The sequence below is a fragment of the Leptodactylus fuscus genome, chromosome 5, assembly GCF_031893055.1.
Source record: "Leptodactylus fuscus isolate aLepFus1 chromosome 5, aLepFus1.hap2, whole genome shotgun sequence".
In the NCBI taxonomy this organism is placed as follows: domain Eukaryota; kingdom Metazoa; phylum Chordata; class Amphibia; order Anura; family Leptodactylidae; genus Leptodactylus; species Leptodactylus fuscus.
In genome coordinates this window covers 207,685,948-207,706,999 of record NC_134269.1, presented here as the reverse complement: position 1 = coordinate 207,706,999, position 21,052 = coordinate 207,685,948, and the positions used below count along the sequence as shown (strand labels likewise).

The 21,052-nt window shown below is 45.5% G+C and overlaps 1 protein-coding gene across 1 annotated transcript; it reads right to left on the bottom strand.

The window, feature by feature from the left end:
• Positions 1 to 12,169: 12,169 nt before the first annotated feature.
• LOC142205098 (polymeric immunoglobulin receptor-like) lies at positions 12,170 to 20,268 on the bottom strand. The gene is made up of 7 exons (XM_075276455.1): positions 20,219 to 20,268; positions 16,207 to 16,542; positions 15,408 to 15,743; positions 14,165 to 14,488; positions 13,053 to 13,376; positions 12,644 to 12,681; positions 12,170 to 12,434 (listed from the first exon to the last, which is right to left on the bottom strand). The coding sequence occupies exons 1-6, from the start codon at positions 20,265 to 20,267 to the stop codon at positions 12,656 to 12,658; spliced, it is 1,395 nt and encodes a 464-aa protein (XP_075132556.1). The 5' UTR covers position 20,268; the 3' UTR covers positions 12,170 to 12,434; positions 12,644 to 12,655.
• Positions 20,269 to 21,052: the final 784 nt, after the last annotated feature.

The following is a 21,052-nucleotide window of genomic DNA, read 5'->3' as shown; positions in this document are numbered from 1 at the left end:
TGTCCTGGTTACAACTCATCTGTGTCCTCCAGAAGATAGAGTTGAGTACAATGGATAGGCAGGGATTCTTCAGACTGTGTGGGGGTTACATAGGGGACTTTAGACTGTGTGGGGGCCATTATACTGTGTGTCGGTCACTGGGGGACATTACAGTCTATGGGGGCCTAATACTGTGTGGGGTCACTGGGGGACATTACAGTCTATGGGGGCCTAATACTGTGTGGGGTCACTAAGGTGAATTGATACTGTGTAGGTGCACAAAGGGACTCGGTAGGAGCACAAATGGATGTATCGTATGTAAACTTCCCATGATGCACTGCAGTTACAATCTTAATAAATTCCCCCGAGCTTCGTCATATATTATACATGGGACTGCAGTAGTTTGGACTCTCTATTGAGCAATGTTCATAGAGATGAAGGGATGCACAACAACATCCAACATGGCGCCCTCCCCTGGTGTTGTTACCCCCCCAAACCCCCATAACCACCTAAGATCCAAGGACTTGATCCATGTTTCCCATCCGTCTCCTTCCCCGAGTTCATTCCTCGCACCCCTTACTTGATAATATTGGAGGACCCTTTACAAATATTCAATACCCACAAAAAGAAGGCATGAGGCCTACCTGGACCGGCCCACATATCCGGCCTCTATGTTATAGATGTTGGTGTTTCTTCCACCCAGGCCAAGAATTATGATGTTCCTGTATATATAATATAATATATCATGAACCACAAGTGTAAAATGGCGTACCTTCCTGTATCTTTAATCCAACCGTTATCTTCAGGTCATTGAACCACCCACGGATCTCCACCCGGCAGCAGTACGTCCCTTCATCTTCTTTGGTGGCCCCGGTGATGGTCATGGACACGTCCCCCTGACTGATGTCCCCCAGTAACCGGTATCTGTCAGATTTCCTCCAGGTCACTTTCCTGCCATCAGTCCTGATAATCACATCATTACACCCGAAAAGTGAACAGTCGCCCCATCCCCAGCACATGTGGTATGGGGTCCCTTGAACAGTGTAAGTACAGGGTAAGATCAATGTGTCGTCCACTAATCCGGTCACCTCTTCTGATACTGCCAGAACTGGGGAAGAAAGTTTTCTGTTAATACAGGATATCAAAAATTTTTGTCAGATAGATAGGTTATGTTTGTCAGATAGGTAGGTTATGTTTGTCGGATAGGTAGGTTATGTTTGTCGGATAGATAGGTTATGTTTGTCTAACTGAAAATAATACATCTAAATACAGATATTGCTCATTAATATATTCTACCGTTTTGTTTCTACAGTACCAGGGCGCACCAATGTGTCTCCATGGTTACAGACTACAAACAATTCCGTGTAGTCTGATACTACAGTCACATTCCCTACATTCTGTCGCCAACAGATAAGAGAGACTGTAGTATCCGAGCACCTCAGGTTTATTGGTCATCTTGAAGTAGACACAAGGAAGGAGATTATTTTTAATGAAGTCTATTTACAAAATTGCTTTTATTTTCCACGTTAAGGGGCGGTCCATAATGTAGGTGTCTTCTTTTTTGTGTGTGTTTTTGAATCCCTTTTGTCGTGCACCATATATAGTCCCATTGACTATATACAGTGGGGTGGTCAGCAAGTGAGGAGGGTGGAGATAGACTGGCCAACGAGAAAGCTGGGACAGTTTGGTACCACCCCTGCTTTCCAGATCACTGGATTCTGGGGAACCGCTGGGTCCTAGAGGAACCAGATCAGCTCGGCGCTGTATACTAGTAGGTTGTAGAGGAATTCACCAAGAAAAGACATGTTGACGCGCGTCTTCTTATATGACGGAAAGGTCTTTACGCCCCATTAGACACCAGGACCTCGGTGTAAGTGCTACCTACCGCACTCCCTTTATCTATGGTTTTGGTTGAGGTTTATATAGAGAGCTTAACATTGACCCAAAGATGTCTTGAGGAGCATGCGCCCAAATCTACCTGATAAACAGAAATTCCTATGTTACGTTACCCACCTAGAAGATGGAAGAAGCACAGACAGTGGGCTCCTGAGACCTTCATTGTCTCCTTCTGTCTCCTGGTCGATGTTGTAATAGAATAGACAATGTCCTCCATGGAGCTCCGAGTTACATCTGTGGTGAAGCTGGTTGGGTCTCCGGACTTACTAGTATATGAGTCACATGAAATACTGACCTTGTAAGTGTTTGTGGGTTTCTTAGTGATGTCGCCGTGTTATCTTCTCTGAATCTACAAAAGTGAGACTTCCTGGAGAAATGAGGACAAACAAAACCAAGCGGACCAAATGGTATGATTTGTAAGAAGATTTTTTTCCCCTAAAGGGGTTCTCCAGGAGTATAATATTGATGGCCTATGTTAAGTGTAGCACCAGAGGTCAGGTCCAGCCTGTTTACCATCTCCAGCCTCCATGGCTTCACCTTCTTCTCATGGTCCCAATGTCCAGCTACTGCAGGGCGCATGCGCCAGCTCCTTCTGCTTTTTAAAAGATTTGTCATCCATATTACAATCCTTAAAAACCCCTTTAAAGGGAACAGATGTAGAGCCCCAAACTGCCAAGGGGCTAAGGGAGTGTAGACAGATAGCAGAGCAATGTATTGGTGTATATGGATATGGTCATGTCAGAAGGACCGTGGTAAGTTATAACAATGGCCATGTAGTGGGAGATATCAGGCGTTCTGAAGACCATATAAGAGATGACAATACAGTAACCCATAGATGGCGTCTTCTCTTTCCTTTTCTTCTACTTATGGCCCAGACCACCATGATAGTTTCTCCTGATGACTACAGGTTCACTGCCAAGACGTCTTTGGCCGCTCATTCCTATAGCCTTAACAGCAACACAAATAAATTCAGACTCTACAAATGTAATGGTGTCAGTTATAGCTGGCCTCCATAACAATGACAGCCATGGAACCCCTAAAATAGGGATAGCTATAGATCCCTAATAGCAGTGACAGCCTCATACCCACCTAGCAGTGACGGCCTCAGACCCACCTAGCAGTGACGGCCTCAGACCCACATAGCAGTGACAGCCTCATACCCACATAGTAGTGACGGCCTCAGGCCCACATAGCAGTGACGGCCTCAGGCCCACATAGCAGTGACGGCCTCAGGCCCACATAGCAGTGACGGCCTCAGACCCACCTAGCAGTGACGGCCTCAGACCCACCTAGCAGTGACGGCCTCAGACCCACATAGTAGTGACGGCCTCAGGCCCACATAGCAGTGACGGCCTCAGGGCCACATAGCAGTGACGGCCTCATACCCACATAGCAGTGACGGCCTCAGGCCCACATAGCAGTGACGGCCTCAGGCCCACATAGCAGTGACGGCCTCAGACCCACATAGCAGTGACGGCCTCAGGCCCACATAGCAGTGACGGCCTCAGACCCACATAGCAGTGACGGCCTCAGACCCACATAGCAGTGACGGCCTCAGGCCCACATAGCAGTGACGGCCTCAGGCCCACATAGCAGTGACGGCCTCAGACCCACATAGCAGTGACGGCCTCATACCCACATAGCAGTGACGGCCTCAGGCCCACATAGTAGTGACGGCCTCATACCCACATAGCAGTGACGGCCTCAGACCCACATAGCAGTGACGGCCTCAGACCCACATAGCAGTGACGGCCTCAGACCCACATAGCAGTGACGGCCTCAGGCCCACATAGCAGTGACGGCCTCAGATCCACATAGCAGTGACGGCCTCATGCCCACATAGTAGTGACGGCCTCAGGCCCACATAGCAGTGACGGCCTCATACCCACATAGCAGTGACGGCCTCAGACCCACATAGCAGTGACGGCCTCAGACCCACATAGCAGTGACGGCCTCATACCCACATAGCAGTGACGGCCTCAGACCCACATAGTAGTGACGGCCTCAGACCCACATAGCAGTGACGGCCTCATACCCACATAGCAGTGACGGCCTCAGACCCACATAGCAGTGACGGCCTCAGACCCACATAGCAGTGACGGCCTCAGACCCACATAGCAGTGACGGCCTCAGACCCACATAGCAGTGACGGCCTCAGACCCACATAGCAGTGACGGCCTCATACCCACATAGCAGTGACGGCCTCATACCCACATAGCAGTGACGGCCTCAGGCCCACATAGTAGTGACGGCCTCAGGCCCACCTAGCAGTGATAGTCACAGACCCCCAGATATCAGTTCTTCATACAGTGACCAATCTGTAGAGGCCACCCTGCAGACAGGAAGTAGCGACCAGCAGCCTGGACCAATGATGCGGCAGGAGGTGTGTCTCGGACTACCCTACACCTTCTGTAGGCACTGTATATGAGACGTAGACCCTCTAGTATTAATCTCACATCTGGACATCCTCTTTACACAGAAGACGCTACTGACCTACTTGCTTCTGTCTTCTACATGTGAGTCAGGAAGGATGTTTGGTTTCTGTGGTCAGCTAGAATGTGAGCAGATGACTAGAGATTTCTGGCCGGCGCTATATACTGTACCGCTTGAACTATATGTTGGTTTCCCCCTAAAAAAGGGAATTCCCTTAAGTCGTCCTTTAATGTCGGTAAAGTAGATCAGAGCTGCTCCTCCAGCTGAGTTCTTGCCAAACTCAAAGTGGTCCAACCACCCACTATTATAAATGGCACATGCTAAGTGGTAGAGATGGATGAACCTGGCAAATATTTGTGAGGTCCATTGTTCTGTTTTGTTTTTGGTCTGGGCCGGAAGGGTTTCAGAGCCCAGAGTATAACAGGTGGAGGCCCATGGGAGGTGCAGAATCAAAAAAATACATCCCGATACTCTCCTTCCATGTCCTCTCCAGGGCTACCTCTAGGTAGACTATTATTTGGGTATATCATCATTGTTTGGCTACCATTGGGTCAATATAAGGCCAACTACCATAATGCTACCCCCCATCCTCCGCCTCCCCCTACTAAATAAACCACACAGGTGATTTCATCTCATATCTTTTATTACATTTTTTTTTTCCCGATTTTCCAGGCTTTGCGTCATTTCTGTATTTTTCATGCTGCAGAGAGAAGGAGATGTTACAAGATCAGCGACAAGAATTTTTTAAAAATTTTTCTAGGAATGCACCAATTACATGGCCAATCACTGATGACATCATGTACATTGTATCTTGTAAATGTTGAGGCCAGTGATTGGCTGCTGTAGTCACATGATCTACATGATGTCATCACTAAAAGGCCAATGGAGCTGATGGGGCATAAAATGGCTTATGGTTATATAAACCTGATCCAATTTAACTGACCAGCAGGGGGCCCTGCAATCTGTATGTAATATAAAAGGGGTAGTCAAAATTAGGAAAAAAAAAATTAAAATAAGTTAAAAAATTTTTTTAAAGCCCCCGACTACTCCACTTTAATAAATGTGACCCCAAATGTCAGCCGATACCTGGTTTCCTTGTCCTGTAGAAGATTCCTCATGTTCGGGGTCTTAATCTTCAGGACATTGTTCAACTGGAAGAGTATAAAAAAAAAAAAAATGGCTGTGATCTTACGACCTTAGAATCCAAAATCTACCCATTACACATAGGGGAAAGCAAAAACGCCCCCATAGACTTTGCCGGTGCTTAACCCCTTCAGGACTGGGCCACTTGTCCCAGGTTTAGGGCCGAATGCGTTTTTAGGATTTTTTGTACATGCGATTTTGAGAGCGATATTTTTTTTTCTCGTTTGAATTATTTACATAAGATTGGTCTCCTTTTTTCTCTAAAAATATTTTTGCCGTATGGTGAACCCCGTAGTGAGAAAAAAAAATCAGAAGTGACGAACCGTTGTTCTTTCGTTGTTGCCTAAAAAATTTAAAATTTTAAAAAAATTCCCCAAAATAGTTCCCCAAAAAAGTACATCTGGTGCCGCAAAATAAGCCGCCCTATGCATCCCCATACACTGTAATCTAAAAACAGTTATGGGAGTCAGAATATGGCAACTCCAAGAATTTTAAATTTTTTTTGCAAAGTTTTAGATTTTTTTTTAGGTGTTAAATGTAACATAAACTATATAAATCTGGTATTGCCGGAATCGTTCCGACCCAAAGAATACAGGGGATGTGTCATTTTGGCTGCACAGTGAATGCCCTAGAAACAAAGCCCTTAAGAACAACGCAGAAACGAGGTTTTTCTCCAATTCCACCCCATTCAGAATTTTTTTCCAGCTTCCCAGAACATTGTACAGAATAATAAATGATACCGTTAGGAAGAACAATTTATCCCACAAATATTAAGCCCTCATAGGTGTCTGTGAATGGAGAAATAAAAAAGTTACGGGGTTTGGAAGGCAGCGAGTCAAAAACAGAAACCGAAAAATGCCTGCTGCAGGAAGGGGTTAAGTATAATGTAAGGTTAGAATAGACCTTAGGGGGATATTTTACCATTACTTTTTTCCCTACTGCTTTCCCCTATAACTAGGTCTGATACATTGGCCCCGGTTACAGTAGGGATACAGCCTCCTAGTATACAGTGTACTGAGCCCCATGGGCATGTATATGGGGAAATCAGGAGGTATAATCTAAATTTTCTCAATGGCTATGGACGTCAATTGGCAATTTCTGATATTTCCCATGGACGTTGATAAGGTAAGGGGGGGGGGGGGGGGGACAGTGATCCAGATATTCGGAAGTGCGCTGTATTTTGGTAAATGACTTACGCTCGGTGAACATGTCGTGCTCCGTAGATGTGGCGGGATGATCTGTAGTTTTTGGATTTCCTGTTGGGATAAGAAGAAGGTATTGGCATATGGGGTGAAGCTCTTGGACCTGGTGCCTAAGGGAGTTAATACTATAAATGGGTTGTGGCAGATGGGGGGGCGCTGTTATAGACTTTGCATTAGGGCCCAGAGTCTTCAAGTGAGGGGTCTGATGGTGCAAATTTAGATACCCCCTTCCAAAGTCTTCGTATCCCCAGTACCAATAGAAGAGCCTTAACCATTACTAGTATTTAGGGGACAAACTTGTGGCCCTGGGTCGTTTTTCTCACCTTTTTCTATTTTCACTTCCAAATTTTTCTTCAGGTCATTGAACCATCCAGGGAATTCCACCCGGCAGCAGTAAGTCCCTTCATCTTCTTTGGTGGCCCCGGTGATGGTCATGGACACGTCCCCCTGACCGATGTCCCCCAGTAACTGGTATCTGTCAGATTTCCTCCAGGTCACTTTCTCGCCATCGGTCCTTATGATCTCATCACTACACTTAGAATATGGACACGCGCCCCGGCCCCAGCACATGCTATATCCAGCGCTCTGAATGGCGTAACTGCAGGGTATTGTTACTGGGCCATTCTCGTAACCGATCACCGGGTCAGAAGATTCTGCCATAACTGTGGGGGGGGGAGAAACTCAAGTCTTCAATGATAAACTACCGAGCAAAATATTTAAGACGATATAATCCTACGTGCCTCGAGGGACTCACAAAATTATTATATACCCTTTAAACTGAAGATCCCTTTAAGTGCTGTTTCCGTATAACCCAATTGTAGCTGAACTCACGTACTGGGAATTACGTTACTAATAGACAGTTTGTAGACCTCTATTCCTGGCTAATATATCAGCTGTGTTTTGTGTTTTATAGTCTTTGATTGCAACCATAATAGTGGGGAGAAGCTCCTGCTGCAGCCAGAAATGTCATCATAGGCAAGTCTAAGGATCCATGACCATCACAGACAGCGCATCCACCAAGAAACTCACCTGTAATGGACAGAACGAGGCAAAGAACCCAACCTGAGTACATCGTGTGCGTCTTCTGGAGGACACTGACTGAGGAAACATCTCGAATTTCTCTTAAAGCGCTAACTATGTGTGAAGTATATACGGTATATATATAACTGCAAGGAAGGGGAAGTCACAGAGCTGTGAAATGTCTTATCTGTCTGTAAGTATTACTGCTGATCAACACTTATGTCTGATGGTAACTACCAGGTGAGGCCGTATAGAGGCGGCTATAGGGGACAACAACTGAGGAGGAACATATATATATATATATATATATATATATATATATATACAGCTAGACTGCAAACAGGGATGGCTATGGATGATAGAAAGTGACTGCACCTCCATTACTGTACAGTGACATCATAATGACTAAATATTACATCATTATATTTACTGTCTATCTATGCTGTGATGTCACTGTGTACATAGTGATCTTTTGTGTGTATTATCCCTGTACTGTGACATCACTGTCTGTATTATCCCTGTACTGTGACATCACTGTGTGTATTATCCTGTACTGTGACATCACTGTGTGTATTATCCCTGTACTGTGACATCACTGTGTGTATTATCCCTGTACTGTGACATCACTGTGTGTATTATCCCTGTACTGTGACATCACTGTGTATTATCCCTGTACTGTGACATCACTGTGTGTATTATCTCTGTACTGTGACATCACTGTGTGTATTATCCCTGTACTGTGACATCACTGTGTGTATTATCTCTGTACTGTGACATCACTGTGTGTATTATCTCTGTACTGTGACATCACTGTGTGTATTATCTCTGTACTGTGACATCACTGTGTGTATTATCCTGTACTGTGACATCACTGTGTGTATTATCCCTGTACTGTGACATCACTGTGTATTATCTCTGTACTGTGACATCACTGTGTGTATTATCCTGTACTGTGACATCACTGTGTGTATTATCTCTGTACTGTGACATCACTGTGTGTATTATCTCTGTACTGTGACATCACTGTGTGTATTATCTCTGTACTGTGACATCACTGTGTGTATTATCTCTGTACTGTGACATCACTGTGTGTATTATCCTGTACTGTGACATCACTGTGTGTATTATCCTGTACTGTGACATCACTGTGTGTATTATCTCTGTACTGTGACATCACTGTGTGTATTATCTCTGTACTGTGACATCACTGTGTGTATTATCCCTGTACTGTGACATCACTGTGTGTATTATCCCTGTACTGTGACATCACTGTGTGTATTATCCTGTACTGTGACATCACTGTGTGTATTATCCCTGTACTGTGACATCACTGTGTGTATTATCTCTGTACTGTGACATCACTGTGTGTATTATCCTGTACTGTGACATCACTGTGTGTGTTATCTCTGTACTGTGACATCACTGTGTGTATTATCCCTGTACTGTGACATCACTGTGTGTATTATCCCTGTACTGTGACATCACTGTGTGTATTATCTCTGTACTGTGACATCACTGTGTGTATTATCCTGTACTGTGACATCACTGTGTGTATTATCCCTGTACTGTGACATCACTGTGTGTGTTATCTCTGTACTGTGACATCACTGTGTGTATTATCCCTGTACTGTGACATCACTGTGTGTATTATCTCTGTACTGTGACATCACTGTGTGTATTATCTCTGTACTGTGACATCACTGTGTGTATTATCCTGTACTGTGACATCACTGTGTGTATTATCCCTGTACTGTGACATCACTGTGTATTATCTCTGTACTGTGACATCACTGTGTGTATTATCCTGTACTGTGACATCACTGTGTGTATTATCTCTGTACTGTGACATCACTGTGTGTATTATCTCTGTACTGTGACATCACTGTGTGTATTATCTCTGTACTGTGACATCACTGTGTGTATTATCCTGTACTGTGACATCACTGTGTGTATTATCCCTGTACTGTGACATCACTGTGTATTATCTCTGTACTGTGACATCACTGTGTGTATTATCCTGTACTGTGACATCACTGTGTGTATTATCTCTGTACTGTGACATCACTGTGTGTATTATCCTGTACTGTGACATCACTGTGTGTATTATCCTGTACTGTGACATCACTGTGTGTATTATCTCTGTACTGTGACATCACTGTGTGTATTATCCTGTACTGTGACATCACTGTGTGTATTATCTCTGTACTGTGACATCACTGTGTATTATCCCTGTACTGTGACATCAAGTCATAAATGAGAGTAGATTTAAGGTTGTGCTCCTTGGTCGTGGATGGTCCATATGATAAATATTTGTATTTTCTCCAATTTCCAGTCCTGAATTTTCTCTCATTAGATGTCCCCGCTCATCCCCGGACAGAGACCAGATTTCACTATCACTCATTACCTTGTGCGACGCTCTCCGGCCCAGGTCTGTTCTGTTGATCTACATTCATCCCCAGGTTCCTCAGCAGCTCCTTGTAGTCCAGGCTGTGCTTCTTACCTATACAGTATTGGTTCCAAAACCTGGAGACATAGACAACACCCCCTATAATAGCAGCTTATACCCCTCAGCTAGTACAATGAGATGTAAGAAGGTCACATCAGAGGCTTGCAGATAGACAGGTTAGTGTCACCAGAACCAGCATATCACCCCAGCCCCGCAGATAGATAGGTTAGTGTCACCAGAACCAGCATATCACCCCAGCCCCGCAGATAGATAGGTTAGTGTCACCAGACCCAGCATATCACCCCAGCCCCGCAGATAGATAGGTTAGTGTCACCAGAACCAGCATATCACCCCAGCCCTGCAGATAGATAGGTTACATCACCAGAACCAGCATATCACCCCAGCCCCGCAGATAGATAGGTTAGTGTCACCAGAACCAGCATATCACCCCAGCCCTGCAGATAGATAGGTTAGTGTCACCAGAACCAGAATATCACCCCAGCCCTGCAGATAGATAGGTTAGTGTCACCAGAACCAGAATATCACCCCAGCCCTGCAGATAGATAGGTTACATCACCAGAACCAGCATATCACCCCAGCCCCGCAGATAGATAGGTTACTGTCACCAGAACCAGCATATCACCCCAGCCCTGCAGATAGATAGGTTAGTGTCACCAGAACCAGAATATCACCCCAGCCCTGCAGATAGATAGGTTACATCACCAGAACCAGCATATCACCCCAGCCCCGCAGATAGATAGGTTACTGTCACCAGAACCAGCATATCACCCCAGCCCTGCAGATAGATAGGTTACATCACCAGAACCAGCATATCACCCCAGCCCTGCAGATAGATAGGTTACATCACCAGAACCAGCATATCACCCCAGCCCCGCAGATAGATAGGTTAGTGTCACCAGAACCAGCATATCACCCCAGCCCCGCAGATAGATAGGTTAGTGTCACCAGAACCAGCATATCACCCCAGCCCTGCAGATAGATAGGTTAGTGTCACCAGAACCAGCATATCACCCCAGCCCTGCAGATAGATAGGTTACTGTCACCAGACCCAGCATATCACCTCAGTCCCGCAGATAGATAGGTTACTGTCACCAGACCCAGCATATCACCCCAGCCCTGCAGATAGATAGGTTATTGTCACCTGAGTCAAATTGGGCTTTTCCCTTGTGAATCAGGGTCTTCTGGTTTCTTGTAGTTTGTTGCTGTTGATAGTATATACTATATGTGTTTAATCTCTGGGGCCTTGTGCTCTCTTCTTGTTCATATCAGGATCAGTTTCCATTAGTGATATCTTTTGGGTACAGTGAGAGTTCAGTGGTTTCTCCGGTTAGGATCAGCGTTTGCAGATGGATCTCAGGAAATGTTTAGAGGTACCCAGGGTCAGGATAAGTTATTGTCTATATAAAGTGGTTGTTCTGTTACAGACATTTATCCCCAGTGATCAGGAGGAGGGAGGGACTGAAAAGTCCCTACAAAGCCTCCTTGTAAATTGTGTGCCAATGTGTTTGCATGACTGCCACTCCATGCACTTCTATGGGACGGTTGAGACTCTGATTGGAGCTGCAGCCCCATTGAAGTGAATGGTGTACCGGTTAGATAAGTGCACTGGCCCACCATTCACAAGAAGGCTTTTGATCCCCTGAGCATAGTGCATAAGTGTCCATAACAGAACTACTGGCCACCTCTATCATCTGCCCATTACCCAACCACCATCATACACAAGTTCTATGGTCCGATTACCATCACGTTCCATCTTTTGGTGAATTCCTGTTTCCTTCTAGTCTTAGTACCTGGCATTAGGTGATACATAACTTATATTTCTTATTTATTCCACAGTTTGGCACCTAATTCTGCCGGACTGTAAGTCCTGGGGATAACTGAGCACTAATACACTGAGTACCTAGGACATTACCATAGGCGCAGGCCAGATCTGCCATCTTGCATCCAGTGGTTGAATTAGTGGAATAAGTTGTCTTAGAGACTGTAGTATACTGTGCGGTATTTTTTATTGTAATGACATGAAGGCCACAAAACATACAATATTGTAAGACGGTATAATGTAAAGTCTGTCTAATCCATAGTACTACGTAAGCCCTACAATACTACACAAGGAGAACAGATCTAGAACGTGGAGCTATTACAGTAATTGCCATCCATCGGGTCCGTAAGATCCTTCATATCACTCATCGGGTGTAGCGGTGGTGCCGTTGTCTCTCTTGACTTCTGTATATTTGGTAAAATGGCTGCCCTTAGCGTCGTATGCTTCTTTGGTCCTTCATCTATGGTATTCAATGCTGGAGAGATATGTAATGAGATAAATTTGGTTAATAACTGTGAGCCTCATGTATAACATAAAAAACTACCAATACGGGCATGGGTTGATCTAGCCAACAAGTCCATCTTCTCGAAGACAACTATGATACATGGCGTCAAATGTGTTGCCCCTACTATAATGGTGGGTGGGATAACCCATAGAAGAGTCTTCCTTTCTACATTGGATTACCTTCTCGATGTCTCAGTTTTTTATTGTTTGGAATCCATCTGGAAGAAAAAGAAAGAAATTTCCGACGTTAGCTTTCCATACTTTGCACTTCAAGGGTTTGCCATGAATAGTCAAAAGCTGGGAAGAAACTCGGAGACCTGAGGATAAAATGAGCCAAGATCTACGACTATGACTATATTTTTGACTTTAGGAAGACACCTTGATCATGTTTGAAGGACGGCTTTGCCAACCATGGTCCATGACACCATCTAAGCAGGCTTCCACTACCATGCAATGGACTTCTATCTCCACTATGGTCCATGTAGTCTTGATCTTGGCCACCAGATCTCACCTCCTAAATGTTCTTGTACACTATATAAATGATAGGCCTGATCTCAAGTATTTTTTAGGATAAATTATATTAAATTACCATCTTGTACTTCCAGATAGATGTCCTTCATTTTGTCATTCATTATTCCTGGGAGCTCCACGCGGCAGCAGTACGTTCCTTCATCCTCCTTTGTCACTCCGTGGATGCTCAAGGACACGTCTCCATCTTGCATTTTCCCCATCAGCTTGTATTTATCTGACTCGGTCCAGGACTCGGAATCGCCATCACTCGAGACAATGGTGTTGGAACATTTAAACAATGGGCAGGGGCCTCGTCCCCAACACATAGGGGAAGTGCCCTCACTGACGTTGTAGTGACAGGGTAATCTTACTTTGCTGCCTACGCGTCCAGATATGCGGTCGGCTGTGAATATGAAGGAGAGAGAATTGGTATAGATCCATAATAGAGCGCCCATAGACTGTAAATGCCCATTCTGACCCTCCTCTCTATATCTAGGGCCCATCTCTGGGTGCCCTGTCCATCCCAACCAGACTGTGAACATCTAATAACCATACATGTTCTCTTCAGTAGATACTCATCCAAGCTTGCTTATAGATATTGGTCAACTCTGCCCATAGTTCCAGCCCTGTCTCTCCAGTAGGGCACAATATAAGGGATTTTACAATGTACGTTCCGAAAGGGAATGTTTTGTACCACTAAACCATCAACATGCCCTTAAGTAGCCGGGCTTTAGGGTCCCAAACTTCTGTATCCTCCGGTGCATGCTGCCAGGTTGAATACGTTGGAGTCCAATGGGTTCGCGAAGTTACTCCGGTGCATGCGCATTGCCTACAGTGGCGTTAAGGTCGAAACACTTGCATGCGCAGTATAGCAAGGTGTACTGACCTCCGCTTCACTGTCCACAATGCAGAAGCTCCGGAGACCCTCAGCAGACTCATCTCATTGGACAACCTATGACTGCTAAAGATACCAACTCCAAGCGGTGGTAGGATGTAGAGGTTTGAGACCGTAAACCTCAACTGCTTGAAGGCATTTTGTCGGTCCCAAACAGCTTGACAGGTTCCTAGGTGTGTGTGGCTATTTTGGGAATTCCATATAGAAGTGAATAGAAGGGACATACATGTGTGGATCCTCTAGGATTTGCATCTATCACCTATCCCTTCACTAATAAAAGATGGGAAATGCTATACCATCACGTATCTCAACTCGGATTTCCTTCCTTAGATCGTTGAAGAATCCTTGGACCTTCACTCTGCAGCAGTAGAATCCACCATCATCCGCATTTGCATTGTCTATGGTCAAGGACACGTTTCCCTTTCCCAAGTTCCCTGTTAAATCGTATCTGTTCGACTCTTTCCAGGTCACTGTATCGCCATCACTCTCGAGGATTGTATTGTGACATGAGAGTAGTCCACAACGACCGCGGCCCCAGCATGTTTTGTATGTGCCGCTGTCGGTGGAATATGAGCAAGGTAATACCAGTTTATCCTTCACTGACCCTTTGATAAGATTGACTGTGGGAATAAAGGAATAGTCAACGGGTATTAGGACATGTCAGTGAAAGATTGAATTTCTTACTCTAATTTTTACAATTTCCAGTTGAGTATTGTTCACTGCTCAAACCTACATCCCAGTTGTACCCAATATTGGACTGGCCCAAGAGTACCGGAGGATCCTCCGGTAGATCTTTGGATAATCCCAAAGATTTTCATAAATTTAGCAACTTCCCCAGAGATTGGACATCCCTATGCCCTTACTAAGGATATTACAATGCCCCTCAGTTTAGTAAAGGGCTTGTCTAGTTTAGATAATCCACCCTATTAGGCGATTCTGGGTTTATAGAGGGGGTCCTCCTACAGGATCCTCTACTTCGAAGAGTGCAAAGTGGTTACAAAAAGTGTCTATTGATCTGTCTTGCAATAAACAGACAGCCCACTGATGCATATAGGTACTATGTAATACTTAAAGTATACCTTTCATCATCTCCATCTCTTTGCATCCTTCAATAAACTCTGCTTCACTCATTCTGACGCAATTGGAATTTTTTCTCTAGCCCCTACCATTCCAGAGTAATTACTTCTGTTAGTTTCAGCACAATTATGCTCACTCCTCTCAGGTGGGCGGTCCTAGACTGGAGCAGAAAGACAGGGACCCGCCCACCTGAGAGGAGCGAGCATAATTGTGCGGAAAATAAGAGCAGTGATTGCTCAAGAACGGTGGAGGCTAGAGAAAAAATTCCAACTGTGCCAGAATCAGTGGAGTGGCAACTATTGAATGATGTAAAGAGTGAAGGATATTGAAAGGTCCTCTTTAATCATCCATGTGGTGGCGCTGCAGGGAAATTGAAAACTTGCTGCCACATGTACCCACAAATTACAGCTGATCTCCGCTTAATAAGTACATGAATTAATTTAAAAAAAAAAATCATCCTACCATCTTTAATTTCCAGTTTTATCTCTTTTTTATCATCATTGAAAGGTCCCGGAATCCGTACACGGCAGCAATAGGTTCCCTCCTGATCCTTTGACAGTCCACTGATGGTTAGGGATACGTCACCGTTTGCAACATTCCCCAATAGCTTGTATCTGCTGGATTCGCTCCAGACCTCCTTGTTCTCATCGATAGAGAGGATCTTGTTTTTACAGCCAGAGATAGGACAGCTTCCTTTACCCCAGCAAACTTCTCTTACCCCTTCACTGACTGAATATTTGCAGGGTAAAGTCATGGTGTCATCCACTGACCCTTGAACAAGATTGTCTGACTTCATGGCTGTGGAGAAAAAGAATCAAACATAAGAGATTCCCGGTGGGGGCGGCCTGGGGCTCTGTTTCTTATTGGGATTCTGCAGTTCCCATGACTGGGGGTTATGTCACAGTCATATATATGCATACAGTATTACAATAGAAGATAACACCACTGTGGCATCATTACTGACAGTAATGATGTCACAGCTTATCTCCTCCCCCTCCCTGCATAGACAATGTCTAGAAAACTTGCCCATAGACCAGAGTTGGAGTCGGCTCCAGTCTATTGCTGTTTATGGCCATGACTATGCTGCAAAGCAGATGACTAAATGCTGTGAACAGAGCAGAGGAGAATCTCAGACAAGATGGCCGCCTCCATAATCATGGACAGAAAATAGAATTTAAAAAAATCTACATTCAGAAAATAAAACCAGATTATGGAGAGTAGAGGAACGGTCCATGACCAGGTCCTACAGTAAATGACTTACGATGTTGTATCTCCACATCGATCTCTCTCTTCAGGTCCATGCCAAGATCTGGCACCTTCACGCGGCAGCAGTACACCCCAGAATCATCCTGGTTCAGATCACTAATGGTGAGCGGCAGGTCTTCAGTTTCCATATTCGCATTCACCTGGTATTTCCTAGATTTTGCCCAGACCACTCTGGTTCCATTGATGGTGACTACTGGATAGTTACAACCTGTATTTGAGCAGGATCCTCTTCCCCAACACGCCAGACTTGTATGTTTGGTAATCGGGTAGAAGCAGGGTAAAACCAGCTTGTCGCCAACGACCCCTGTGGCACGATAGGCTGATATCAGGCCTAAAGAGGAGAAATACAGAGAAAGGAAAGTATCTAGGTTAGGTTGTGTCTAGAATCATGATGGACCTTGTTGACCAGGAGGACATATCTGAGAAAAAGGGGTTGTCAAGGTCGTACTCTGGCCACAAGCCACTAGACCTTTGAACAGGGCTTTTAGATACAAGGTTAGGGCCGTAGATCAAAGGCGGAACTTGGCCTCCAATGGAAAATCTACACTACGTCCCCACTTACTGGTGTCTGCTCATGTTGTAGAGCAGTTCTTGGCCCTCCTCAGGCTGGAGGGCCTTGTAGCGATTGCTACCTCTGCATCTCCTGACCGTAGAGGGCAGTAGTTACTCAACTTTAATGTCGACAAAGGATGTGGTGGTGCCATGTAACGTTCTCCTCAATAAGCAGAAAGTCTACAAACCTTCCTGACAGTAGCTATATGGGGTACCCAAGTGGCCCAAAGATCCCACAATTTGATACCCAAGTTATCAGTGGATCATGGTAGGTGGTGACCATTCTGTGGATTTTATGCCACTGAGTCACAGTCAGTGGTATCAGTACCATAACCCACTACAAGGGCTCAGTATCATGGTTATGGGGACCAGGTGGGAAGGCAGGGGTAGGGGGGCATTTATTCCAAATTTAATAAGTTTCCTGATCATGTATGTAGGTCAGAGGATGACTATGTGTCCTGTCCAATTATAAGAACTATGTAGACACTTTTATCATCCAACACTCCTCGAGACCAGACAGCAAATTCGGAGATTTCTTTGGGCCCTTTGGGTCATTTAATGGTCGCTGATCCACTGATTCCGGCGCAGTTAGAATTTTCTTATCTAGACCCCGCCATTCCTGAGTAATTGGTGCTGTTCGCTTTGGTGCCCAATATAATAATAAACAGGCAAGGAGGTGGGATTCTGATCTTTGATTGGACATTGTCCGAATGCTCAACGCCCCCTTGTCTGTCCCTGCCTGACACCACCCACATGACAGTAGAAGCCTAATTATCATATTGGGCACCAAAATTAACTGCACTGATTGCTTAGGAATGGCGGGGGCCAAGGAAAAAATTCTAACTGGGATCAGTGGGGCAGCGACTATTAAAGGATGCAACAAACTGGAGTGGGTGGAGGTGATGAAAGGTCCATATTAAAGGTGTACCCAAATATTGGAGTTGGGGGTTACAGGGTGAAACAATGAGTGGTCTAAAGGTGTAACTATGGCAGAACACAGAATTGGTATGTTTATACCTTGCCCTTATACATTGTACAGTATGGATTTTGTAGACCTGGGGTGTTGTCTGTAAGGGTTAACTTTGCTCATTGTGGGCGAGGTATCTGATTTGCCCATGTACTGGTTTCAGTCATTGAGTAACCGGTGTGTACAGGCTCATGACTTTCTACATGGCCTACCCTATGTCCTGCACCTTGTACCCCTGGACCTGGCTGCCATCCTGTATCCAGTGAATGTTTACTCTGAACTTATGTTTATACCTGTTCCTGTGTTTGCCAGTCCCTCAGCATCTGAACTTTCAACCTGCGGGGGGACATTGTTTATCTAGACTTTTTAAGGTGCTTGATACTGTGCCATATAAAAGGTTGGTAGATATTATGAGAATACTGGGCTAACACATGGCTCATGGATGGGGTGGCTATTAATGCTACATAGTCAGATTTGGTCAGTCACCAGTGGGGTGCCACAGGGGTCAATATTGGTAGGGCTACAATCACCAGTGGGGTGCCACAGGGGTCGGGAATGGTGAGGCCACAGTCGCCCGTGGGGTACCACACGGGTCGGTATTGGTGGGGCTACAGTCGCCAGTGGGGTGCCATAGGTATTGGTATTGTAGGGTATAGTCACCAGTGTTGTGCCACAGGGGTCGGTATTGGTGGGGCTAGTCACCAGTGGGGTTCCACAGGTATTAGTATTGTAGGGTATACAGTCACCAGTGGGGTGCCACAGCAGTTGGTATTGGAGGGTATGAAATCACCAGTAAGGGCCACAGTGGTCAGTATTGGAGGGTATACAATCACCAGTGGGGTGCCACAGGGGTCAGTATTGGTAGGGCTACAATCACCAGTGGGGTGCCACAGGGGTCGGGATTGGTGAGGCCACAGTCGCCCGTGGGGTACCACACGGGTCGGTATTGGTGGGGCTACAGCCGCCAGTGGGGTGCCATAGGTATTGGTATTGTAGGGTATAGTCACCAGTGTTGTGCCACAGGGGTCGGTATTGGTGGGGCTAGTCACCAGTGGGGTTCCACAGGTATTAGTATTGTAGGGTATACAGTCACCAGTGGGGTGCCACAGCAGTTGGTATTGGAGGGTATGAAATCACCAGTGAGGGCCACAGTGGTCAGTATTGGAGGGTATACAATCACCAGTGGGGTGCCACAGGGGTCAGTATTGGTAGGGCTACAATCACCAGTGGGGTGCCACAGGGGTCGGGATTGGTGAGGCCACAGTCGCCCGTGGGGTACCACACGGGTCGGTATTGGTGGGGCTACAGCCGCCAGTGGGGTGCCATAGGTATTGGTATTGTAGGGTATAGTCACCAGTGTTGTGCCACAGGGGTCGGTATTGGTGGGGCTAGTCACCAGTGGGGTTCCACAGGTATTAGTATTGTAGGGTATACAGTCATCAGTGGGGTTCCACAGGTATTAGTATTGTAGGGTATACAGTCACCAGTGGGGTGCCACAGCAGTTGGTATTGGAGGGTATGAAATCACCAGTGGGGGCCACAGTGGTCAGTATTGGAGGGTACACAGTCACCAGTGGGGTTCCACAGGTATTAGTATTGTAGAGTATACAGTCAACAGTGGGGGCCACAGTGGTCATTATTGGAGGGTATACAATCACCAATGGGGGCCACAGTGATCAGTATTGGAGGGTATACAATAACCAGTGGGGGCCACAGTGGTCAGTATTGGATGGCATACAATAACCAGTGGGGGCCACAGTGGTCAGTATTGGAGGGTATACAATCACCAGTGGGGGCCACAGTGGTCAGTATTGGAGGGTATACAATCACCAGTGGGGGGCCACAGTGGTCAGTATTGGATGGCATACAATAACCAGTACAGGATCAGATCTGGATCCCCTTCTTTTTATATTTTCTATTAATGATCTGCTATAGGTAAAAATCTCCCAGAATTTAGTTGACAGCTGACTTTTAATCTACTCTGACTCTGCCAATGGCGGGACCCCTCAGCTGACCCGGATTGTGTGGGAGCCCCACTCCTTAAGAAGCGGATAAAGTTGATTACCATGGTGGACTGCGGTGCTATCAGCTCCATGCTCCACTTTTCAGGCTATGGTTGACAATATCTGCGGTAGGACAGAGCCGTGAACGCCGAGCCCCGGACAGCACTAGTTTTGGAAGTGGCAATGTGTGCATCCCAAAGTAAGCCAACCAATAGGTCTATCATCTATCTTCAACCACTGTGATAAACCTGACGCATTTCCAGACGGCCAAAGACTACTCTGTTTCAGTAAATATGGGCCTCCCTATATATTGTTGACTATTCTTCATGATCTAAAATCGATTGGTACTTGATATTTTGGCAAATCAAGAGTCACCGTAACCTCCGGGCCACAATGTAACCCCATCTATCTAAACAAGACTACTGATCGACCACATACAACACCCATCATCCTATGACCATTGTCTGCTGCGCCCGTGCACTTACCTGGGCATAGTAGCGCCAGCGCAGCCAGCAGTAGTGTGCACCGCCCCATGGTGTCCAACACTCGGGAGTAAAACGAACTAGTAAAATGTCACCGGTGAAGAGAAGCTATATAGCAGGAGACGGGAGCGCGCCCGCACGTGGTCACTGACAAAACATCATCCTTAAATATTTAACATGAAGATAAGGGACGAGCAAACAAAAAAAGTGAACGTGGGGTTTTTGGTTTTATTCCAGAATAGTTGGGAAAACTTTTTGGGAGCTGGGGGCTGGGCTGTCACTTCATAGGGGTTTGTCCAATGGAATGAAATTTTTAGAAAACTTGATACTCTGTGATTTCACTACCTGGTTGAAATTAAAAAAAAAAAAAAAAAATACAAAATGTTTTTGTAAAAAATTTGTCAACAAAAGCCTTTCATGTAGTAGGTTAGGGCAATAAACCAAACCTTTGCCCCGATGAAAGCTCTGGCTCTTTCAACAGAATATCGTGTACAGGGGTCCAAACATTATACATAGAATATACTGAGCTTGCAAATTTTTGTTTATAAAAAAAAAAAAAAAAGGGAGGGGGAGGAGCATTGCTCTTCAGTTTTAGTCTAAGGACATTGCCATAGGTATAGATTTAACCGGAGTCCTACTAAGGTCACAAGCTGCTCGTCTGCACACTCTGTAGACCCCATCCCCCTCCAATTTTTTTTTCTTCCAAACTCTGAGTTGCTTAACAATGTAAAGAGAGGACAGGAACGTCCCGTGACCCTCCGGCCCCCGCCAGCCTGACCTGCCTACACATCTACATCAGATGGAGAGCAACACAATGGTATCTACACGGTGTCAACA